The sequence below is a fragment of the Erithacus rubecula genome (genome assembly GCF_903797595.1).
Source record: "Erithacus rubecula genome assembly, chromosome: 13".
Taxonomy (NCBI): domain Eukaryota; kingdom Metazoa; phylum Chordata; class Aves; order Passeriformes; family Muscicapidae; genus Erithacus; species Erithacus rubecula.
This window is the reverse complement of record NC_136665.1, coordinates 9,629,083-9,654,152: the sequence shown is the minus strand read 5'-3', so window position 1 is coordinate 9,654,152 and position 25,070 is coordinate 9,629,083. Positions and strand designations below refer to the sequence as shown.

Sequence of the window (25,070 nt, the reverse complement as noted above, 5' to 3'; positions counted from 1 at the left end):
AAAGGCAATTGCCTGTGTCTGCCTAATTTGCCATTACTGAGATTCTCCCCACAAGAGGAACCACTGACTTCCTGTGAAAGATTCATGGAAGGCTGAGTATGTTTGGTATTTGTGAGGCACTCTCAGGAACACATATTAAAATTTTTGATTTCTTAAAAGTATTAATTGAAAATCCACCCTCTTCACTTTGCAAGTGCTAAAAAGGACATTTAAACCAGGTAAGTTACTATTTTTTCCCACCCTAGCCCAAGAAATGCTTATTTAAGTAGTGTACATAGAGAGTTTTAAATCCCTAAAGGTTCTAATAAGGAATGTGATGTTAGTCACTTGATAAGGCTTCTACATTTTTTCTCCAATACATCAGTTTACGTGGCTACAGGGATTTGTATTTCAGTGTTAAAAGGATCAAATAGTTTATCATTTAACTTCCAAGTGCTGTGAAGCACTCAGGTACCCATGCTTCACAAAACAAGGAAGCACACTGTGAGCATGAGACAGCTGAAGTTCATCTAAAGTCTGTGCAGAGCAGGATTTCAGTTCTACTTTGAAAATTTTTCTGAGTGATCAGGAAAGTGGGGATAGTGCAAAAAATAGCTAATCACGATGGAAATCAATTTTTATTTAATCTGCTTTAGGAAAACTCATGAAAAAATTAAGTTACTCTGGGGGGAAGGCTTTAAATAGGCCTAAGATAACTATTACATATTTCTGCATTCTCCAAGGAAGTGTTCAGAAAATAAAACCCAAACCCTACAAGAAAGAAAACACTTTTTAGAAGTCCTAATCTATCTGCTGCTTTGTTGCAATCTATTTTTGTGTTGCAGATCCATTTCTCTCATATTTGGCTTTGTTACCTCCAATTTATTTTGACTGTTTCTTAGACAGGTCAACACCCAGAGTGAACACATGCACACTTCCAATATTCTTGACATGTTTTATTATAAAGCACTTCAGACAAACTTCAATTCAAAACCAAAAAGTTCTCATCTGTAAAAGGAAGCTATTTTAAAACAAGATTCAGGAAAATAGACTGCTTGTAAGTATCAACTGCAGTTGGAGCTCTTCTTTAATGAAATCTAAAGACAAAACTGATGGGTCAAGAGCTACTAATTTCACATATACTGATAAAAGGGAGACTAAGATGTTACACACAAACCATGGAGCATCTTATAGTTGATAATGAAATAGGAACACTTGATAATTCTGGCCTGACAAAGCAGTCCAACATTTAAATATTCTTCAGTCCCAAAAGAGACAAACCATTAACATTTCTCATTCCATAACTAAGCCAGCCCTGGCTAAGGGTTAAAGCTACTTCAAAGCATCTAATGTGATAAGCTTTTCATTTCATGTACTTCTCCTGTTGATCAGCCAAGATTTTTGCTGAGGATTTAGCATCATAGAAAAGTTCATTTATTTCTTCAATATGCTCTTTCTCAATGCTGTCTTTCCCATTAATCTTGGCAAGCAGGTTAGCTGGGGTCAGCAACTGCACAGCATACCTGTGATCAAACAGAGGCAGATGAGTAATTACAATTCAGTGCATCCCAGAGAACTGATGATACAAAGAAGGATATTTGCTAGGAAACACAGCTCTACCACCAGTATGAAAAAGTCAGCAAGCACTCCAGCACACACATTCTTTAAAGAAGAAAATAGGAGCATTATAATTTCTTTTTAATGACTGTTAACAGACCATGTCATTGTAAAGCAGAGGTTTGTCTCACTTCCAACACTGACTTATCCTACAGCGAGTGGCTTTAGACCCAGTCATGCTGAATAAAAACTGCCCAACTTACCTTAGGGTTGTCTTGGTACCAATTTCCCCTAAGTGGTTTAGAGCTTCTTCACTGATATTAATCCCTTCTGTTTGAGCACGAAGTTTTGTGATCTGTTGGGAATAGTAGGTGAGATGTGTGCCCAAACAACTAACATGCTAAATTACTTAACTCAGGATCTGTAAATTATCAGCTTAGAGATGTGACATGCCACAAAACAAGATGGTGTGGAGTTACCCTGGTACAACTTATCACTAAACCAGAATTTGTAGAATTCTAAGTCCTTGACTAGGACTTATCAAGTATAATAGCAAATACAATGTTTAAAAAAATCTATTATCACAAAAGGAAGGTAGAGTAACACATCTGGACTGCTAGCCCTTCATGGTAACTCTGCATGGTTAGCAAAGCCTACCTACTAATAAGGAGCAGAATATGACAACTTCTACAAGAAAATGGCAAATGTATATTAGAAGTTAGTGCCAGCTGGAAGCTTCTGAATAGCCACACCACTTACTGAATTCTGCAGTGTATCACTGATGCTGTGCAGCACAGCCCTCCAAAAAACCCTACAGAAAGCTACACCCTTTCCTTAGCAGCTCACAACACACTTTTTATTCAACTGACAAGAAGATGGTAAAATAAATCAAAAAGTTACTTTCTGATTCACCTATTCCTTCATGAAGAAAAAAAAATAAAAAAATCACTAAGAAGAATCTAATCTTTCCAGAACAGTCTCAGGCTTGTACCAGTTTGAAGATCTTCACGAAGTTGGAGAGGAAGATATCACCAATAAGCCTGAGCATATAAAGCTGTAACAAAAGTGGCACAAGTCTCTCGGTAGTCTGTATTACCAGCTGAGTGATAAGGGGCAGACTGGATAATGATGTTGTGTTGTAGTGCAGAGATAACTCTGGAACTGCAAGCCTCATATAATACAGGTATTTTTCACTTTGGCAGCTTTGTAAACAAGATATCAAGAAGCACTCGTTTAAATTAAAGCCATAAAAATGCGCTCGGGGAGCCAGGGTGGGGAGTAGAGCAAGAGAGGGGCCTGAAATGGCAGAAAGTTGGTGCTGAGATATGTGCACTGAATATTGGCAGTGCTGCTGCCAATTGCAATTTCAGGTTGAAGATTTTTCACCTGTGGATCACCTAGACACCCCTTCCTTTCATTCAAACACTGCTACTTTGTTCTTCTGCTACAAACAAGGTATTGAATGCCTCATCTTCAACAATGTTTTTTAAAGTAACTTTTTATCTAGCAAGCTGGTAGAACTTTATGAAGGACTAGGGCACAAGCCATTAATCCACTTGTTTACATATGCATTTACTATGGAATAGGAAAACAAGTGTTTATCAGGGGAAATATATTAGGAACAAACATCTCAGTTATAACCTCTAATATCGAAGAGGAGGCACATATGCAAAAAAGTTTGATTACAACACCACCTGACTAGAATAAGTATAAAAGTGATTTTTTTTTTCCTGGTTGCACTAAGGTTACTGTATGTCTTGTCTCAGAGCAGTATTTCCCAATGGGATTTCTACTTCATCAACACAAACAAAGAAAAAATATTTTGAACAGGTTATGAACAAGCTTTCAGTAGATACATGACCAGATTCTGTGCTGATAAAGGAATCAATTGTGAAGGCAAAGAGTCTCACAGAGAAACATCAGCAGCAGAAACTTCCTCCTAACATGAAAGACAAATGAGAGCAAAAATAGAGAACTAACTTACATATGCTTTGTTTTTACCCCCACTCCAATTGTACTTAGAAGCCAAAATTAAGTGTAATAGCTCCTCTACTTCTCCCAGGAGAAGCTGCCATTCAAAAATTTAAGGGAAGATGAGATTATCTGACTATGAGAATGTGATTTATGGGGCTGAATGTCTGGACTCTTTTTTTAGCATTAGGAAATGCTACTGCTACATGCAATGTGAACACTTCCTTTCCTTCAGCCCTGGGGAGAGTGGGAATCACAGCACTTACTCAGCTCTTCTGAACATCAGCATTCAGAAAGTGTCTACCTGCATGGCAAGACAGCACTAACTACTTATACTACAGGGAAATTCAGATTGTCTTTAAAACCCCCAGGCTGGGTAAAACTTACATGAAAATTTGTTTTGTATAGAGACTAAACCTAACTGTGTTGTTAAATCACTGGGCTGCTTCTACTGCAATCTACACCACAATGCTTCAAAGTGTCCTTAAGGTGCAAAAAAAATCATCCTGAGAACAGCTCAGGACAGCATCAATGAAAAGCTCCTCAAACAAAGTGAAATTGCCTCTAATTGTTCTAAACATAGAAGCTTTGCCTCTATGTTTACATTCGATAAATGTATCCACCTTGGCACTTATCCAGCAGCAGACCATTATCTGGTGACAAGCTCTCCTCCACTGACACTATCTCTTAAATAATACAAAGAATTGACATGGTAAACCCTAAAGCCTTCTGCATTGTGCCACTTCCCAGCATTGAGACACTAATGAGAGGGGATCTTTGACACATGCATCATAATGGCACCAAGCATTATAATCAATACACAATACACTGTGATAGCCCCACAGGAAAACTTCCAGGCATTTGGAAAAGTACCTGCAACACTTTCTGTGCTTACATTTCCAAACTTGACTAGGACCATGAAAATTCTCCCCATTTCAGGAGACAGCTCCCGTAGGTTAAAGCTACAGTACAGGACATAAAGGCAAAAATGCAGCACATGAGGTTGTACTCCTCAATCCCTCTCATGTCTCATGTGAGGGAAAAGCCTGAGGCCTGGGACTAAAGATCCCATGATGTGACACTTCATCACACCAACTGAAAAAGCACTACCTGCTGAAATCTGCAAGCTATGGAGAGCACATCTGTGCAAGAGATTGCTGCAGCTAACAATTCATACCTTCCTGCAAGTGAGGTGCCACTTTCAGCTCCACATGTGCTTTAGCAACTCCTCAGTGGCTGGGAGTCAGAAGTTGTGTGCACAGTTTTAACCAGCTCATTGTACTGACTCCTAGAGAAGCAGGTTTTTTTCTGGCACAAGCTCTGGTGACCACAGAGTCAAACATCTCTACAGTAACAGAATAGGCAGAAGCTGTGCACAACTCTGGGGACTTGCTACAAGTTCTTTAAAATCCTGTGCATACCTGCTTCATTTCTTGGGGTGTGTAGAGCATGGTTCTGATGATCATTACTCGGTCCAGCAGGTCCAGTGGTATTCCATGAGGAGACACAATATCCTCTGTGCCTCTAGAGGAGAACCAAACAGAAAGGAACCAGACACTACTGTGAGTTCAGTACATTGGTTTGGCTAAAATCAGTAAAGTGACTACACTAGTTTACAATGGTGTGTCCACAGAGACACAGCCCCAGGGAAATAAACACTATTGCTGGAGCTCTTAAACATGCCTCTCAAAAATAGTGAGAGGTGCTTTCTTGCATTGTATCCCACAATACAGCCATATCTAATGTTCCAAGGTATCTTCCAGCAAGGAACAAATAATTCTAAGTTGTTTAGCAGTATCAGCAGAAATCTTATATACTATCATTCATTTGGAGAACATCCCCTGTTGCTGAGCAAGCCATTCTTTCCCCTGTCCCTCCAGTGAATACTTCAGTGGTTTACATTCCATGTTTGCAATCCAGCAAACACTGAAGTTTATGTCTCTGTATGAAGGACAGGGCAGGATCTAGATTCCCAACCATTTTATCTGTTTGACATTCAAAACCCAACAGCAAAGCAGACACATGTACTCCTGGTTTCCAAGACCACTCTAATTTGCTGTGAAGTCAAAAGACACACAGATTTAATTTATGAGAATTACATAGATTGCAGTAAAAAGAGTGAAGTGCTGGTATAGAACTACACTTTTAAGTTCAGTGCTAGTATTTAAGTACTGCAGCTCTGGCCATAGTTCTCCAATATTAGATGCCACTATTATATGGAAAATTTCCTTTCTTAAATCACAGCTTTTTCATAAAAGATCTGCAGTGAATCCATGCTCAAGGATCTCTATTTCCTTTACTTTTACAAGACAGCTTTCTTATATCTTTGCAAAGGGAGTGTGGTAACGTCCATCTTAAATATTTCTGAAGGGCTTATCATTCTCACTTCTAAGCAATGCAAACAGAGAAAGATTAATACCAGATGAGCCACTATAAGGGAAAAGCTGGTTATACAGCTGAATTAAATCAATTTAAAGAGTAGCAATCATTACTAATGACAGTTTGTTTAGACATAATTAGACCTAGACCACAAACCAGTTGTAGAACTTACAGAAGACTCTGAAACAGGACAGCACTTTTACTCAACACGCAAAGAATGCATTTTGTGGGTGCAAAATATCAAAGTGAATGCACAAAGTGAAATGGAGATGAAAAACAAGCTGGTTAGCAAGACTGAACAATCACAAAAAGCCTGACCAACACAGCAGGAAAAGGGAGAGGCTGAATTGTGACACACTTTACCAGTAAGAACAAGAAGCTGAAGTCTGATGGAATTAGGATAGCAGGCAGCAAAATAATCCAGAAGGAGGGAACAGTGATTTGTAGCTCTGGTGCTTTTGATGTCTCTAATGCATAGGCAACAGATGTATTGAGGTACAATGAGAATGGTAACTGTCACAGATCACCCAGGCAGTAAAACAATTCACAAACTGTTAGAGGTGGAGGGATGTGTTAGGGGAAAGGAGCAATTCCAGTCAGCCTGGTGTTAAATGCCTGTCCCATCAGGAAGCTCATGAGCAGCTCTTGAGCACCAATGCAGCTTGCAACTCATGCAGAGGATTATCAAACGTGTCAGTGCTAGAGACAAAAGCTTTCAAAGGCTGTAACTCTACTGACAGAGCTAATTCCAAGGTTTATGGATCAATGTAAACTGGAAAATTCAATTTTAGACATCATACCTGATAATGCAGTTTCCTCGGTTGGAAGCAAAGATGACAATGGGGGAAATAGAAGATTCCAGGGCTCGGTGCAGGTATGTGAAACACTCAATATCCAGCATGTGAACCTCATCCACAAAGAGCACACCTGGCACCAGCTCTGCAATGCCCTGATCAATGTATTTGTTCACCACCTTATTTATCTCTCCCCGAAGTTTGTCTGAGAACAAAAAGAAGCTGGTTGGTTGTTCTGCTAGTGAACTGTAGGTCAGAGGGTAAGGCCTCAAGCAAGGAAAATTCTCCTTGAACTTTTCCATGATTTGGCATCTTACTGCCACAAGGAAAATTATCTGTGACACTAAAATTTTGTGACATTTCATACTGTGTTGGGGAGATATCTGTGCAACGAAATATTTATAACTGAAACACTCACAACAGATGAAAAATTGATTATTGTAGGTTTGTGAAATTTGGTAAGGGGTGGAGAAGTCAAGTCAAACCTCATTTCAAACACAAAACTTACTGAGTTTCCAAGCATGGCTGAAAAGTACACCACTGAAAGAATGAAATCTTGCTACTCTATTTCAGCAAAGAAGTTGTGTTTAACGTTTAACTGAAAAAAAATTTTAAAAGGCTATATTTTATAAGTTATATAATAAAATATTATATATTATATAAGGCTTACATATATAAGTTTCTGTGAACCTACTGCTCTCAAAGCTATGCCAGGTGTTACCAATATATCTGGTATTAGAATAAGCAAAGCAACCTCTGGGACAGACAAAATACTTCAGAAGAGACCTTCAGTTACATATTGAAACAGATTTTGGTTTAAATTTAGATAGTAACTTAGTGAAGCACCATTTCTTTCAAAGCAAAAAGGAGAGCAGATCTGTCTGTGGATACTGTTTTCTCCAAAGGTCTGTAGGTAGGAAAAGCAGTAGTGCTTGTGGAGCACCAGGTCCTTAGACAGCTGTTTCAAAGGTGCCATTCCTCTACTCCACCAAAATTCAGTATGATTGCTACATCATTTTTTACAATTTGTGTATTGCTGCTGTTCAGTTTGGGTCTGTTGAAAGCCTGACCTCACACTGTGGCAGGAATGTTGTGGGATAGGTGCTGGCATTCTGACCTCTGCCCAGGCAGATGGGTGCAGAGCACTGTACACATTTTACCTCTACAAGCATGAACCAGTAACTTGTACTGTCTCCAGCCATTGTAATTGTAGCAATTGATTCACTGTTTTTTGAAATCTGAGTACTTATGAATATGTATTATGGAGGCATTTGTTTAAATATAGTAACCCTACTTTTAATCCTTTCCTAACTAGAAAACACACTGATTATATAATCTTGAAATACCATACAGGTTTCATACCAGTAATTTCAGTTTTCTTAGGTTTCATCAACTGTCCCATCATAGAAAGGATGTCTTGCCCTCCCTAGGAAAAGAAAGTGATAGATCAGCTTTGAGGTCATGTGGTAAGCACACACCTTGGGAATTTTATAGATCAGGAAATGGTTAAAGGAGTTGTTTCATACAGTTAGCTTGATACTTTATATCAGCAGTCTTTGATAATCTGTCAAAGTTTAGGTAACCTCACCACAGGATTATTCTAAACATAATCACCTAGCTACCCCCTCATCCTTGCTCATCTGGAGAGCACAAAAAATCAAAATGAGATATCCTCTCTTGAAAAAACTATCACAGAGGAACTCCTAAGGAATTAAATTCTCAGGGAACACAGAGACTTGGATTGCCTGCATGCACATAGGTGTTCAGCCTGTCAACACAGGAAGAATTCATCTAAATTTTATGACTTTTTAATACCATGGTTTTTATCAAATAAATTATTTATTTTGTAAATAAGGAGGTTTATTTTAAAATTGAGTAAGTTAAAGAGTTGTATTGTTTTACTATAGGGATTCCAGCCTTTAAACTTGTTAGTGACTTCTGCTTTTGACACAGGTAGAATTCCCTAAAGAGTGGATTTATGTTAAGTCATGGCCAGGAGTAATTCTTCTATTTCCTGGGTTTTTTGCAGCAATACATACTGAGCTCTACTGAAAATCCCAAAGAAGTTTAACAAGTGACTATGAAACATCTCTGAAATAAGCAAGAACATAATCCACAGCAGTCAAAAATACTTAAGACACCTTTTATCACAATCCTTGCAGTTTCCATTTCATGGTTATGAAATGGTGAGCAGAATATATTAACCTGCATCTAGAACTTCCAGTAAATGAAACAATGCAGGTCTGGCTGCTGCTACCTCACACTTGTAGGCACCTTTCTTTCTGGAGAGAAAGAAATAATCTCTTTTCCTGGTCAGAGGCAACCGCCCACAGTGCTCTTCTGCAAGTGGGGTGGAGGGAAAGAGAGTAGGGTCTAGATTATGTATTAACTGTGAAGGTGGTGGATCCCAAATACCTGGGTGGAAGCTGTTCACTGCAGTGCTATGAGTGTTATGCTGACCAGGTGCATGAATCCTAAGGAAGCAATTGCCTCTTTAACCTCCATGGCAGGGTCCTGAAGCAGCCAGCTGCAGCAGAATCTCCTGAGGAGAGCCAGACTGGCCTTCAAGGTGCAACACCTAGTGCTTTCCCTACAGTGGGATCTTTGAGGGTGAGCGAGTTAGCTCAACTTCCTACATCTCAATTATTCTGCTAACACCACATCTATTTCAAATAATTTTTCTGTAAAGACTTCATCTGTGAAGTTAGATACCTGAGGTCGAGCATTTGCCACATCCAAGTCATGCAGGGTGACATCCTGAATAATTTCCTTTTTCTTGTGCACATCACCTTTTGGCAAGGGAACATACTCTTCAGCTTCAAGGTCAAATTCCGTAGCATAGATATCACACCTGCCTTGCCTCTGAGGAACAGCAAAGAGAAACCCAGGTATAGAATTAATTTCAGTGCCAAAACCTTGAGTGACATGAATTTGATAACAGGGTTAGTTCACAATTCCAGTTCTGACAAGCTTCTGCTGACAATTCAGACATCCCACTCCCTGCTTAGCAACAGGCATATCCTTTCTACTGATCAAAGCTCAAAAACTCTGCTAAAAAGCACCTGATATTTTCAGTGGCAAGGATATTCCATTCCTCTCTCCCCTTCTTTTACCCTATGCAATTCTTGCTAAAGGACAAATCCAGCAGATTAACCAGAGATTGGGAGAACCTTCTTTGTAGGTGGGTGATTTATTATATGATAGAAAATATTATGCTCATCCATTAAACAGCAAGGATCACTACACACTACTTTCTAAATCAGATATGAAAAGAATGCTAACTAATGCAGTATTCCCTCTACATGTATATATCTTGTGGAGAAAATATCAGAGTGATAAAAGAAAGATTAAATACGCTGCACATGTCAGCCTGAAAATGACTAAAGTTGTTTGGTTCTTCCCCTCTTCCCTTAGAGATGCCTTGATCTTACAGAAAAGAAAACTCATCCAGACAGCATCAGTGATAGCTTCCTTGCCAGATGACCTTAATTGTGAACCAGATCACCACATTCCTTGGGTGCAAAAGAGACTTTTCTCTCCAGATAAGGAAAGCACTGGGCTCTTTTTAAAACTTCCATGTAACCATATGATGTCAGTTAAGGTTAATAAATCAGAGAGCCTTCTGACAAAGGCAGAGAAAGGTCTGCAAAACACAAACACCTGCATAAAAGTAGAGAACTTTTCTCTTACCTTGACAGCTCCACTGTTTGCTTCAATATAAATAACGTCACCGGTTTCCACTCGCTCCTTCTGCAAGCTCTCAAAAATGCTCGGGTCCAGCTGGAGACAAGCAAACAGCACAGTGGACTAAAACAGCTCCACATTGTTATGGTAATCAAGGTAAAGAATTCAGTCTGAAGCTCACTCCCATCAGACGAAATTAAACTGCAACTCACCCTGACAAAGCCTCTAGGATTTTATAAAGCTGTAACATTTGGAGTAGGGATAGCGAATAAATCTGAAAGATGCACAGAATTTACTGTCTTACAAAAAAATCTGCTGCCCAACAGAAGTGACAGTGCCAGAAGCATAATGGTACCAGCTACAGAACATACCTCTGAGTAATGTGACAATGTACTTATACTAAGAAAACAGTAGTTCTCTAGCTTTCTAGAAAAACTTTTATAAAAAATCTGGCTATAGCATTAAATTATATTCCCTGATTTCTTGAGTCCTTATCCTCTGTGGGGCTCTGTGAGGGACAGTGGGTATGGAATATATTAGATGCCTTTGTTTCTCTTGGTACATGTTTATTCACTTTTGCTCTTCATTTCCTTGTTTTCAGAGTGAACAAATGAAAGATGATATTTAACAACAGAGACAGCTTTTAGTTCTCTCCAAGTCTGACAGGGAAATTGAACAGAGACAAGAAAACAAAAGGAAAGTGGGCCTGGGCTGGCAACACACCAGTTCAATTTCCAGTTCTCTATCAAATACTCACTAGAGCATGTCACTCCATGTAGAAAGAAAAGATGTGACAGAAAGAAAAAATTATATTTAAACAGGCAATATTTCCCAAGCCATCCTCAAAAATTTGGTTCCTGACAATCAGGAAAACAAAACCAAATAAGGCCTGTCTCATATGTTTATTACCATGAACATTAATTTATAGCCAGGGTCAGAGTGTATCACAGACTGAGACAGAACAAAGCTCATATTGCCAACTCAGCCCATTTTTGTGGCACTTGTGATCTACAAAACTCCTACTAAAACTCACTTTTAACTCTTTGAAGACAGGTATGTGCTGCCAAACAGAGAAATAACAGCAGCTGATAACCAAGTGATGATGGGTTTATCTCCTATTTCAATTAGTAGGACACAAGACCAATATCTAAATATTCTACATCAAGCAGATAAAGAGTCAGGATAAAGTTGTCTAGCCAAAGAAAGCAGCTCCCTGGCAGCCCCACTTGGCAGAGATGGGGATCAAGAGCTTGAAATAGAAGTAAGAAGTGCTAAAAATAGAAGATGCAAACCCAAAATGCTTAAGGAAATCTCTGAGACTCTACCACACATACCTTCAGCTGTTTGGTTCCCTTTGCAGTTTTGAGTCCTATAATTACATGGCTGATGGTTTTGCCATATCCCCCCATAGGATTCTCAGTCTCACAAGGAGTTAGCTCTGTGACTTCTCCTTCATAAACTTCCTTGGTCTCTTTAATCCTCAATCCTGCAAGGAATTGTTTAAAATAGTTTCAGTATACACTTAGGAGTCTGCTGCTTTACTGTCAACAAAATGTAAAATATTACTAAAGTGCATTACATTTCATGCTAATGTTTTACTTTTAAAGGCAGAAAGACGAATTATTGTTCTCTTCTTCAATATTAACTGAAAATATTCATCCTGTGCATCAGCTCAGCCCAAGTTCTGACCTGCTAAGAAGTTTATTAAACTTTTAGAAATTACTTTCTTATATTCATTATTATTAGCTGTCAAAGCAAATGTTAGGATGCTATCTCTTTTTCCTCCCACAAAGAGGAAATTTGCTTGATTTGTTCCCTATGCTAAAGCCACAAACACAGACCAGTTTCTGAAACTAGTAACATTAATATAACAATGAGTTTTACACAGTTTTTGAAACATCAAAAAAACCCTGCAAAGTTAATAAAAATAAGAAAAAAAATAACTTCATAAAAAACTCTACATTTTAGCAACTTTATATTTTAGAGTTAAAAAGGTAACATAAATTGATAAACAGATATTGTGCCAGAACATCATCAAATTACTAAAGGGTTAGTGTATAATTACAAATATTTTTCAAGTTAATAGCAAAAGATGAGTTAGATAAAATTAACAGAAACTGCTACAATGCAAATTTAAAATTACTTCAAAATAGCTGAAAATTCTCATTTTGTTACTTTTCACAGCCAAGCAATCTTCAGAATATCTGGCTAAGCTTCTATTCTAGGTTATTTTAAATTAATAAATAATACAGAGCTGAAGAGATTTACAAGCAGACCATTTCAAAGCAAACCCACTATCATCACCACCACCACTACAATTATGTATGTTCTAACTACACAGAAGTTCAAAGAATCCACATCTGAAGAAACTCCATAAAGTATTTTATGAGACACACATGCCATACCAAAAATAATGAATGGGCTGTAACAAGATACAAGGAAATCATCCTGCCCAGTGTGAGGGTATTGTGACTTTATAAACCTTTCCTTGTTCTGTAACTTTTCATTTTGCTTTGAAACAGATCAGACACTTCACCAGTAATTTTGAGCTGCTGATAGGGGCTATAAAGAACTGACAAATACGAGTCTGTCTCCCTCTACTGGGCCCAAATTCAGAACAGGATCTGAAATGCAAGAAACAGCATAACTGTGGATAACGACAAGTTCTGGGTAAGAAGTATTTGATTTCTCTTACTTAAGACAACATAGAAAGTTATGTACAAAGTTAACTTCAGTAAGTTTCAAAATGTTTTTCAGGTAGGCCAAAACACCAGACAGGAGTTAATGAATCTCAGAGTTACAAAACTAGACAAGGCTGCATCACACTGGCTCATATGCAATGAGTGTGAAGCAGTAAGAGAATCTGCACATTGAAACTGCTATGCCACAAACTGGGCCAGGTTTGCTTGCTCTCTTTGTTTTGATTTGAAACTTCTAGCACAAGCTCTACTCTGCTCTGAAAACATGGCAACCTGTTTGTGTTTGGGGTATGATTTGTATGCTGCTGAAGCATGCAATGAATCTTCCAGTTCTGTTTCATCTGGAAAGAATCCAGTTCATGGGCTCATTCTGTTCTACAACAAAAGTCAAAGCCAAGTCAGTGAGGGCAAACCCAGGGATTTGCTTCAGAAGCCTTTCTCTAATCCAGACTAACGTGTTCTTAGAGATGTGTCTGTAGAAAATATTTATAGATGAACATGATCTCAACAAAGGTAATTGCTGCTGATTATCCTTTGATTTCAAATGAATATATATGTGCCAACTATGAACTTCATTTGCAGAAGAGCTCTTAAAGAGATCTACTTCCCAATCAGACACAAATCCAAGGAAGCAATTGTGGGCTATTTGATATTTTGGTTGAACAGCATTCCATGGAGCTAAAGGGTGCTTGCCTGACTCACTGGCAGGTTCAATCTGGCAACACAAGGAACAGTGATGCCACTGAAGTGGCAAATGCAGCAGTTATTTTTTAGTGCATCTGAGCTCTTAAAATTAGCTGCTATCATCATCCTCACCAGCTGCTAATGAGCTCTACACTGGATTAATCTCTCTCAGGTTAAATTTCTTTTAACCCATACAACAATTTGATCTCCTCATTTCCCACTCAGTCCTGCTATGTTTCTTACATATTATAACCTCTCTACTGCATTCCTAATTGAACATGAGAATATATCAAGTCTGTTATTAAAAGACTCTCAACAATAAAAGTTTTGTAAACTCAGAGTAACTCCCATTTTCTTATAAAGTGTTGAGTCCAAACAAGTCAGACTCTGTAGTTTCCAAGGAAAAAACCCTAACCATTAAATAAAAATTGTAATGTTAACATCTCTAATAATTTTTAAAAATTCAAGTAGCTAAACCCCTTGAAAGCAAAATGCACGATATAAGCAATGATCATGTACACAGAACCTGCTACCAAGGAGACATGCAAACAAGCAAAACTCAATAAAACCTGACTGAATACTTTTAGTACTGATGGATGTGTGAGCTGAAGCTTTCCTTGCACCCAGACCCAACCACACTGCCCAGAATAATTTTTTTAAAAATGTACCCTTGTAAAATATTTCTTTACCAAGCAGGAAAGCTAAAACCTACCTGAGATTAAAACCCAAATGGAAAGTGTTATGTTACAAAAAATTGTGGTTTAGTAGTCCTTTAAAATTATTCAGAGATTATTTTTATATCCATAAAAATATTCAATAAAGGCCGTGTTATGAAAATGTGACAAGGAATTCAACAGAAAGGAACAAAAGAAGTTCCATCTTTCATTAACACTAATATTTGTTTAGAAGTGTCTCTCTATTGATCCTCAGGGAATGCAGGGAACTAACAATGCAGCTGTCTGTTAAATCTCTGCTGTCTCTAGAACTGACAACAGGGATGGCACACGTTTCACCTGTTGGTTCAGGTTTCCAAATCTCTGACAGGGGACTTCATCACATCAAGGAAATTTTGCAGACTACTGAGGCTTCCCTCCCCCCAGCCCTGACAGTTTCATGGTAACCAGAACACCAGAAACTACTGAAAGTTGCTTTCCTATAAAAGTCAATGGAGTACTTTTGTTTCACCTAAGAAAGAACTGAGAGACTCCTTCACCCTGCTGCTGCCAGATGAAATCCAAGAGGAAACATGGTACTGAAACAGGAAAATTACTGTTAATGTGTTCAGGACTAAAATCAACTGGGCTCTCTTTAGCCAATCCTCACACAAACAAGGGCACTTCTATCTGCATTTATCAGCTGTCAGCAGCAGTTGTGTAAGAGATTTTTAGATAGTCACTGAGGCTGTGCTGCAAATTAAGCCAATTTACATCAAACTTGTACATGCACCATAGAATTGAGGAAGACATTAAGATAAAGTGTTTACTTAGTTGGCATGGAACTCTCCCTGTGCACACTGGAACAGTAAGTCAGGCTAAAGCTGCCAGTTTGGGAGCCCCTGACTGAGACTGTTTGTTTAGTAGGGTGAAATCACTGAAGCAAAAAACAGTATTTCTGCTACTGTAAGAAATTATTTCTTCCTTCAGATTTATTCAGTCACAGATAAAACAGAGAGGTGAAGATTGAGGATGAGAGAAGAATTTGGTGAAGTATAAATGAAACCACAATAATTAAATTACAGTTTGTAAACAGAAAACCTGACTCCACTAAGTGTGAAAGAGATTCCCTAAATCAGGATCAGCACAGAAGAAGAAAATCTGAAAACACCTTGACCACTGAAAATTTTTTCCTTTTTAGACAACTGGGAAAAAGCAAAGTAAATATCATGCAAACACATAATTCTTCTTTTTCTGAAACTTACCAATTGCCCGTCGGAAGTTTTCCATTAGAACTTCTGTTTTCTTGATCTCAGTGGAATAGACCTCACTTCCAACCATAGGACAAAAGGGAACTTTGCTTCCCAGTTCCTGAGCAATAGCTAAAGCCAAAGCAGTCTTTAAACAAAAAACAAAACAAAACAAAACAAAAACAAACCCCAGACATTAATTTTGGAAAGAAATTATTATTTTTGCACAAAATTGACTTTCCTAATTGTATTATGTTCTATACAACAACTATCAATTTAATGGTAAGACTATTCTGTCTGACATGTGTTTCTTACACATAACAATCCTCCTCCAACACAGGTGATCTTGGCCAAAGACTTTTAAAAATCCCTGAAAACACAACACTGGGCATTTGAATTTGACAGCTGATATATATGCAAAAGGTCTTGCATAGCATGGGGGAAAAAAAAAACCAAAGCAAAAACTCTTCTGGCTCTTAATATAAAAGTAACTTCTAAAACTTTTTCAGACCCCTTGTTACCTATTTGTTTAGTAATCTACAAGAGGTGGTTTCACATTAAAGATACTGAACACAGCATTGGGCATTGCCAGTGTTGATGACATAGCAAAAGTAAAAATATAAAGTAGAAAACTACTGCAATATATTAATTGGAAAAAAATCTGGTATATAAAACATGCTATAACCACTACCCTAAAACGCTTCTGATAACTAATTAAAACAGATCTGGAAATACTTAATTTCAGAAAAACCAGAAAAAGAATACCTTGCCAGTTCCAGGAGGTCCTGCCAACAGCACTGCTCTGCCAGCCATTTTTTTGCTTTTGATTAGCTCCACTATTACCCCACATGCCTATAAGTCAAATAAATATTTATACTGTTAACAGTAGCATTGCTATAGTATCCTTCGTTTCAACATTAAGTGTTTAGAAAGAATAGGTTTTGCAAAAAGTACAAGTTTCTATTTCATGCACACGAAAAGAAACACAAAATCACAAAAACGTACTTTCTACAACCATTTTATCTGACACGGACATTAACAACCACAGACAAGAAAACTCAATCTGTGAGCTCCCACTCCCTTCCCCCGCAGTCCCACGCACTGAGAGGAAAGCACGGCACTAATCTGGGCTCCGGAGCCGCAGATCCTCCACAGATCTTCCTTCACGGCCCGGCTGGACTGAACAACCCGCTCCAGGGGAAGGCGTCCTGCCCACAGCGGAGGGCTTGGGACGAGAGATGATCTTAAAGCTCCCTTCCAAACCAAACCAATCTGTGATTCTATGAAGGTTTATCCGGCCACCGCGCTGAAAGGGATGCTCCAATCCCCATCTGCATAAAATCCGACTTTTGGTCGGTTCCGCTGCCCGTGACACCCGGGAGACCGACACCGTCCGTGTGCGAAGCAGGAGCGGGGCAGGTCCAGCCCCGGCCGCCCCCATCGCGCCTCACACGGCAGGAGGACACGGAGGAAGCCGGGCACGGCTCCCGCTCGCTGCCGGGGACTCGTCAGCCGCCCCGGCCCGGCCCCGCGCTCACCTCCCGCGCGTTCTCCTGCCCCACGAGCCCGGCCCCCGCCGGCTTGGCGGCGCCGCTCTCGTCCAGCCCCAGCCCCTTGACATGGCTGTGGGCGGCGATGCGCTGTGTCTTGGAGGTGCTCTTCACCTCCTCGATCTTCATGGCGGGACGGGACAGGGCAGCTCCGGCCCGGCCGCCCCGCGCTGCTCGCACGCGGCCCGCGCGTTACCGGGGCTCCCAGCGCGCGCCGGCGCGCCCCGCCCCCGCCCCGCCATTGGCCCGCGCCGCGGAGCTCTCGGTTCTCATTGGTCGCCGCGCCTGCCCGTCAGCCGCAGGGGCGCAGGCTTTTAGGGTCCGCCCGCCCGTTTCCGCGTGCGGCGCGCGCGGCCGGTCCGGGTGGGCGCGGGCGCTGCGGAGGAGTAGGGCCGGGGAGGAGGGAGGCGGCGGAGTCACCGTCCCTGGGGCTGCTCGGGGAAACACTGGACGTGGCAAACTGTGCCAGCGTCCAGTTCAGAAGGTGGTGACCCTTCACGGGCTGGACTCTGCGGTCTCGGAGGTCTTTTCCCACCTGAGTGGTTCCGCGATTCTCTGAGTCGGCAGTGGCGGTTTGGGGAGAGGCGAGCGGAGCCCTCCTGCAGTGGGAACCAGCTCGTACTTGCTCGCAGCTTTTTTGGCCCTGCTGCGCCATGAGCACTTTCTCTCTTTCTCTCTTTCTCTCTACAATCCAGTTTGGCGATTGACCCAGCGTTTGTCCCCGCTGCCCGGGCTGGGACGTCCTGGCTGTTCCTGGCTCGGTGTCCTATCGCTTGCCTGCCCAAAGCCGCTGACAGTGCGCCAGAACAGTGAGCCTTATCAAAACCTCGGCTAGCTTTAGCTTACAAAAATCAGCTGAGGCTTTCCAAGGGTGTTTTCTAAAACTTTGTCAAAGATTCACAGAATCGTTAAGGTTGGAAGGGATCACTGGAGACCACCTCATCCAACTCCCCTGCCAAGGAAAGGAGGGATGGTCTCTTACCCGCTCGGTGTTGCTCACTGGTTTTTAGTGTTGAGTGAAACTGCAGAGTAATTCTTATTCCGCATCTTGAAGCCTTCCTGTAAGCATTTGAGGTGGTGACATGTGCTGCACCTACAGCACCTATTCCTTTAATTCTGGTGGTGGTTCTGCTGCACCTTCTGGGAGGGGTTTAAAATATAAGGCGTTTAATATGGAGATCACTGTCCGTGCAATTTAGATGGGATCTGGGAACCTGCAGTTCCTGGGAGTTCTCTTTGTTTGTCGATATTGTGATCTCTCCCACAAAAAAAAAAAAAAAAAAAGACAGGGGACTCTTCCTGCAGAAATAAATGATTATAAAACCGTGGAGGACTGATGTCTGGTGCCATCTTGGCTTTCCTGTGCACTGCCAGGGAATGGCAAAGCAGTCCTGTGCCAGCAGAAACTCGGAGAGCAGTTTTAGGGAGGATGGGAGTTACAGTACAATTTGCAAAAGCCCAATGAACCATATACATGCTATTCATTCCCTCTTTATTCAAGAGCTTCCATTAGTTTTGTTATAAATGCAATTTGGCAAAGAAAAGACTTTGCTTATTGTTGCTTTCTTTTTCTGTTAATTGTTCTGTCAGTTTATATTTACATACTCCGGTTTAAAATTGTAATTACAATATAATTGCATGCATGTGTGGTTCCACACCTTTGCAAGGGTATCCTGCTATACAACTGCTCAGCTAAGAGTTTTTGACTAACAAATATATGCTATTCTTTAAATAATTAGAAAAGTGTGTATGCCATTAGACTCTACATCCTCTCAGGGTCATATTAGTCGCAGAATACAAACACCTAATAGGTACTGAGCTGCAGACTTTTTCCTTTGTAAAAGAGCAAATATACAACTTTGATTTCTCCAGTGCATTAAACTGCCGCAAGTGCTGTGGGTAAGTCTGGTCAGAGTTCAAGTTTCTGCCAGTTCTGGAAGAATAATTAGCAAGTCTGGTTAGAGCTCTGAAGGCAGTGATGTTGCTAGCAAGGGGTTCAGGCTAGGTATGACCCTTCTTTTCAAAAGGGTGAAATACATAATAATTTGTTAACTTAGACTGAAACCTGTCCATATGGTCCATGTTATCTTGTTTGATGTTGCAACAAGACCTGTTTTTGAGATTGTGGCATTTCAAAGTCTATTTAATAATATTTGCTTATTTGTTTTTGGTGAAATTCAATATAAAGGAATGTAGATGGCAGGAATAGAGAATTGCTGTTAATCTTCACTCTAACTTGGAGGAAGGATATAAATATTCTATGTCTATAAAAAGTAGGTGGTACATAAGGTTCTTTAACTTTGGAAATATTGATTAGGGATTTTTCTTGCTTAAAGTGGATAAAAACTGTGTTAATTGTTTCTCAACAGTAATAAGATGTGTCAGAATTTAAAGCCTAAAACTTCTGTCTGCTAGTGACCATTGCTGCTCAGTAAATGAAATCTGCTGCCACAAGGAAGGTACAATTTTAATATTAACCTGCAGAAAACGTGATTAAAACTATTTGTGTTTGTAGTAGAAGAGGATACCTCAACAGAAATAAAAGTAAAAAATGATTTGCTGCATAAATGTAAGGCTGGCTTCTCCCTCTTATCTGCTCACAGGTATTACTTACTGTGCCAGGTTTGGCATTGCTCATGTATTGCTTTATTCATTCCATATGTTCTTTGAGTGTTGTCCTGAGGATGCAGTTAAAGAGGGGCAAAAGAGGATATTCAGATGAGGGAAAATAAACAATAATTCTTTAGACCACACAGGATGAATTGTTTATTCCCCAGGAAGAGCAGAGTACAAGTGGAACTACTGGGAAGTTTAGAACTAAACTTCCATACTGTATATCATTTTTTATAGCTGATGTCTTGTGCTGTGATGGATCAGTATGAGGAAATGTAAAACCTCAACTTTAACATGATTTTCTGTGATTTTTTTTTTTTAGCTACTTAATGTAGTAGAGAGGGAAGATAAAATAATTAAATTGCAAAACAGGAGTCTTCTTCCTCTTTTGTCCAGGCCACCAGATGGAATGTAAGTAGGTTGTGTGACCATTCTGCCCAGCTCATTCTATGGATGCTTAGAGTATAATTTAATATTTCACTAGCCAGCTAACCAGAAAAAATAATACCTGTCACTAAGAGTCTGAACTGCTATTCCCCAGGTTTAATCAACTCATTTTACCAAGGTTTCTTTTGCCCCCTGGTTTGAGGTCTTCTATTTGGCACAGACGTCATGCGATACCCGATGTGGGAGCTGGAGACTTGAGAGCTGTTTTCCTAGACTAAATGTTTGAGGTTACAGGACATAGCCTAGTTTCACATAAGCTTTCAAATTTCAGTGGGACATGCTGAATCCTGAAACTGTCAAATAGTGTATTATTTTTGGAGTGAGAGAGAGTATGTGTGTGTGAGTGTGTGAATGACCTTTACATTTTTACCCTATCCCAAAAGTCTGACTTCCTGCCCTTTCTCCCATGAGTCCATAAACTTTAGCATTAAAGTGAACATGTTTTAGGGAAGAAATTCTGTAAGTGGAGAACAACTGGGATAGAGAATGGTTTATTTAGGGGAAAACAAGGAAAACAGCTAAATGCTACAAATTTTATGAGGGATATAGAAAAATCTGGAGAAGCTGGGATTCTTTAATTTTGCCAGGTTCCCCTCTCCCTCTTACCTTCATGTAGGAGTAGGGAGTGGTGGGGGGATTGTGGTCATGTCTTGTTTTGTTTCCTGCATAAGAAGCTGATTATTTTTCTACTCTTCAAAGCAATATGAGCTATGTGTTCTACTGAATGCCACACCTTAATTTCCAAATTTGTAATTAATTCTAAACTTTGTAAGCTAACAGAATGGACCTTTGTAAATGCCGAATGAAAGTGCTTGTGTTTGTCTTTATCAGACTTCTTCTTTGATATTGATGATTGAAGTTATTAATTTCACAGGTACTGTGTGCACTATCATTAACAGAAAGAATCATATATTTTTTTCATCCCATAAGTTCTATCCAGCATCCCTCTAAATTCTGGCTGAGCAAAATGCATCTCTTTGTTAAGCTGGCAGACCAAAACGGATCTCACGTGAGCCCTGCTGTGGCCTCTTACACTGTAAGTATTGAAATGGGACCTCCTTGACCTCATTGCCAGTTTTCTCAAGAGTTGTAGAAAGTTTTAGACCTTTCTATATTGTCAAGGCTTGTTGAAAAATAACTGTTATTTTAGATGTTTTGGGAGGACTTCTGGATACTGTGTTTTCTGGTTGAGAATCAGATCTTTTCCCCCCTCTTCCTTCTGAACTCACCTAATAATGCTAAAAGAAAAGAAGTAAAGGGCAGGTTACATGATATAGGGATATTTGTGTGGATTCTAACTTTTTAGAGCCTTATGGGAATTGATGTAAACTTTCCCTTGCCTTTGCAAGTTCATATTAATGTAACAGATTAAGCACACGGAAGTGTATATAAGCTTTATGATTTAACAGGAAACTATTCAAAGCCTGGGAACTTGGTCTGAAAAGTGACATAATGCTTAATTTGGCTCCCATGACAGAGATTCCATCAGGCTGAACTATTCTGCTCAAGAAGCTGATTAGCTAGGCTAGCTCAGTACTCCTTGTGAGTTCACATCTTTCCTTCAGGGAGACAGTTGTCTCTGAAATAGCACTGAGTGTTAGGAAGAAATGCAATTTTTCCCTCCCCTTTTTCGTTTGGATCATTGATTCTGTCATCTTGACTTCCATGTGCTTGGGAAGGAGGAGTAATTTGCATCCGGCTTTAAACCAAACTCTTTTATATTGAAAGTGTTGGTATATAAAGCAGATTTCTTTGTAAGAAAAAGGCTGGGGTTTGGAGTCAAAGCCTAAAAACCAAGTCCATGATGTTGACAGTAGCCTTAGGCAAGTCATTTTACACTTTTGGCTCATTCATTAGTTATTCAGATGTGAATGTTATTACTATGAGCGGTATGTGTTACTGCTCAGAGTGAGCAGAAAAGCAACTGCACTGCTCTAAAGAGAAAAACCAGAATATAAAACTAGTCTAGTCTGCTTTGACACCTGTGGGAAGCCCATGACACAGACTCGGTTTCTGGGCTTGTAAAGAGCTGTAATCATTTCAAGAGGTACTTTGGGCTCCTTGGTCACTGTTGAAATGCCAATCACTCGTGTTAAGCTTTATCCTGTAGAGCATTTACCTCCCTGGGTTATCAGTAAAGAGAAGTGACCTAAATGAGTGAGGGAATCACGCCCTTGGCCTCCGAACGCCATCGGGCATGTCCAGCGTTCATCCGCCTCGTTTGTTTAGGTTGTGGTAGCAATGTTACCGGCAGATCTGCTCATCACAGCTAATAATATTGGATTCTTAATTCATTACGGATATGATTTTTAAAGCAGCATCTTATCTAACTTAAATATCCCTTTACAGGAAAATGAATTATGCAAGCCTAGAATTTATTACGTCTAAGAGAGTAAATGATCCGAACGTGACCTGCTTTTCCACGTGGATTTGCAATGTCCATGTGACCTTGAAATCAAACCTGGTGACCGCAGTTCATTGCTGGTGGCCAGAATGGAGCGATGTGACAGTGAGCGTGTCTGAGCAGCCCTGCAGTGTTTAATGAGCGCAGGTGCGGATGCTCGGGGCAAATACAGAACCCCTTCGCAGGCCGGCACAGCGGGGAGGGGGCTAGCTGGTGGCCATTGAGTGACCTGCCGAAACCGCCTCTCCTTGCCTGGTCGGGGCAGAGAGCTGAGCTGAGTTAGGCTGGGCTGGGCTGGGCTGGGTTGTGTGAGCCGGCTCTCCGCCGCGGAGCGGGCGAACCGCGCGGGCTCAGCCCGGAACGGCGGCGGCGGCGCCCGCGTTGCCGCAGGGGCGCTGTGGGGACGGACCGGGCGAGCGCAGCACCGCCATGGCCGCCCGCGTCCTCAACGTGAACGTGGGAGTGCTGGGCCACATCGACAGCGGGAAGACGGCGCTGGCGCGGGCGCTCAGCACCACCGGCTCTACCGCCGCCTTCGACCGGGCGCCGCAGAGCCGCGCGCGGGGCATCACGCTGGACCTGGGCTTCTCCTGCCTGCGCACCGCGCTGCCGCCGCAGCTGGGCCCGGGGCCCGGCGAGCTGCAGTTCACGCTGGTTGACTGCCCGGGGCACGCCTCCCTCATCCGCACCATCATCGGCGGTAAGGGGGGCCCGGGGGTGCCTCCCGGGGGGCCGCAGCCCCGCTGGGTGCGCCGCCCGTCCGTGCTGCGAGCGGCGCCGCCGCACCGAGGGGACCGAGGGGGGTGTCAGGAGCTTCGCAGACCTGTGACTTTGCTACACTTGCTCGTAGTTGCTCTTCAAATAAAAAAAAAAAAAAAACCAAAAAACCACCCAAAAACAGTGCTCCTAGAAAAGCACTTTGCACACGTGAGTTCTTGGGATGCCGTTTGGATAGTCAGGTGTGCTTAAGTTTCTTACACTTACTAGAAAATAAGTTTTATTTATTGTGTATGGAGGCCTTATTAATGGCATTGAGCAGCTGTATAAATCTCTATTTTCTTGCCTGTTAAAGCGGTCAGAGTTTGATGCTGCCTGTGGTTGAGAGCAGTGTTGTAGGTGCCCGTGTTGTCTTGGAGGACTAGGGAGTTGTAACATGATAATTTTAGGCTTAGAAATAATTTCGTGGATTTTGGTGACTCTTCATTTTAGTCTTCATAGGTGATACCACAAGGTTAATTTGGTTTGCATTAGGACTTATTTTAAGTTAGTCCACCTTGTTCTATCTCCCCTTTCCATTTCTTCTAAGGAGTGTTAAGAGGTGATCGGTGCTCGGCTAGGGATGTGATGGAGTCACAGCTGCAGGAGTTTAAAATAGTCACAGGTTGATGCAGCTGCAGGGATCAGCCCAGTTCTGTTCCCTTGTGCTTCATCTGCAGTGTCTCTTCAGTAACGATTCGGTGGCAGTTTTGTAGGACAATGTTTCTTGGCTAGGCTGAGGTTCACGCTGAGTTACTTGCCATGATGTGGGAGTTTAACCCCCTTTTGAAGGATTGTGTTTTTTGTAAATTGTGGTAGCAGTAACTGTGTTGCATTGTTTGCACTTCTTGTGGGTAGGATAATAAATATTCACTTCTTTGTCAGTTTCCCCCCAGTAAAAAACCGCTGTCTCTTCAATAGGTGCTACACAGAGTAGCTGTGTGCTTAATCCCAGAAACTGCTGTCTGGTAGTTATGACAATCCCTTACCATCCTTTAGTAATTGTAAGCACCTGAAGAGTGAAGTTGACTTTGGCAGATGTTTCTTGGATGTACTGAAGAGTTATTTGTAGTCAGGCATTTCTCTCTGCCAGAAGCAACTGATCTGAATGGTATAAACTTTCTCATGAAGGGCCTGTGGGAAAACTTAGAAATCTGCTTTAACCAGTTTTGTTTTTCAGTAACTTTAACACTTAATTCAGGTGGTTGTTTGATGCACAGGCTTCTGATTGCTTTTTGTTGTTTTTATGAAGAACCTCAAAGTACTTAGTCACAGCTGTCCACATCAGATTTGCTTATTGATAGGCCATGAAGGAAGGCAAGGATTGGATGAGGTGATGATAGAGTTTTCTTCCCAGCAAAAATAATTCTTTACAGATGGTAATTCACACACATAAGCACACCAAACTTGCATGGTTTCAATTATACCAGGTTATGTGTCTTACTGAAGTGAAACAGTTGATTAGTGTGACTTAGTGCAATTCTGTGTTTTAGGAAAAGGTTGGAGAGAAAATGCATTATTGTGTTAATAGTTTAAAGAATGAGGAACTTCATTTTTCTGCTTGATAACATTGATGTGTCTTGATAGTGAATGCTTTTTTTGGTTTTTTTACTACTAGGTGTGAAATGTGAAATCTTGATGCCAAAAGCT

General features: G+C 40.8%; 2 protein-coding genes across 2 annotated transcripts in view; one reads left to right on the top strand and one right to left on the bottom strand.

Annotated features, from left to right (window-relative positions):
- Window positions 1-920: 920 nt before the first annotated feature.
- On the bottom strand, window positions 921-17,420 carry RUVBL1 (RuvB like AAA ATPase 1). Its single transcript, XM_079316597.1, has 11 exons — window positions 17,189-17,420; window positions 16,416-16,502; window positions 15,666-15,798; window positions 11,699-11,850; window positions 10,371-10,460; window positions 9,393-9,542; window positions 8,043-8,106; window positions 6,687-6,885; window positions 4,929-5,031; window positions 1,800-1,891; window positions 921-1,502 (listed from the first exon to the last, which is right to left on the bottom strand). Exons 1-11 carry the CDS (start codon window positions 17,327-17,329, stop codon window positions 1,343-1,345), a joined length of 1,371 nt encoding a protein of 456 aa, XP_079172723.1. The 5' UTR covers window positions 17,330-17,420; the 3' UTR covers window positions 921-1,342.
- A 5,605-nt stretch (window positions 17,421-23,025) lies between these two features.
- EEFSEC (eukaryotic elongation factor, selenocysteine-tRNA specific) overlaps window positions 23,026-25,070 on the top strand; it is a 120,253-nt gene continuing 118,208 nt past the window's right edge. The window contains exon 1 of the mRNA XM_079316595.1: window positions 23,026-23,364. Within this exon, the coding sequence (XP_079172721.1) occupies window positions 23,094-23,364 (271 nt within the window). The 5' untranslated portion in view covers window positions 23,026-23,093. The remainder of the gene's footprint in view (window positions 23,365-25,070) is intronic.

What these genes read in the sequence shown, in the direction of transcription:
- RUVBL1 (XM_079316597.1), bottom strand. Translation starts at nt 17,329, where the DNA reads ATGAAGATCGAGGAGGTGAAGAGCACCTCCAAGACACAGCGCATCGCC. An exon ending in TAAGAAAACTGAAATTACTG is followed by an intron (nt 6,886 to 8,042) that starts GTATGAAACCTG and finishes TTTTGTTCTCAG; the next exon opens with ACAAACTTCGGGGAGAGATA. An exon ending in GGTACCAAGACAACCCTAAG is followed by an intron (nt 1,503 to 1,799) that starts GTAAGTTGGGCA and finishes GTTTGATCACAG; the next exon opens with GTATGCTGTGCAGTTGCTGA.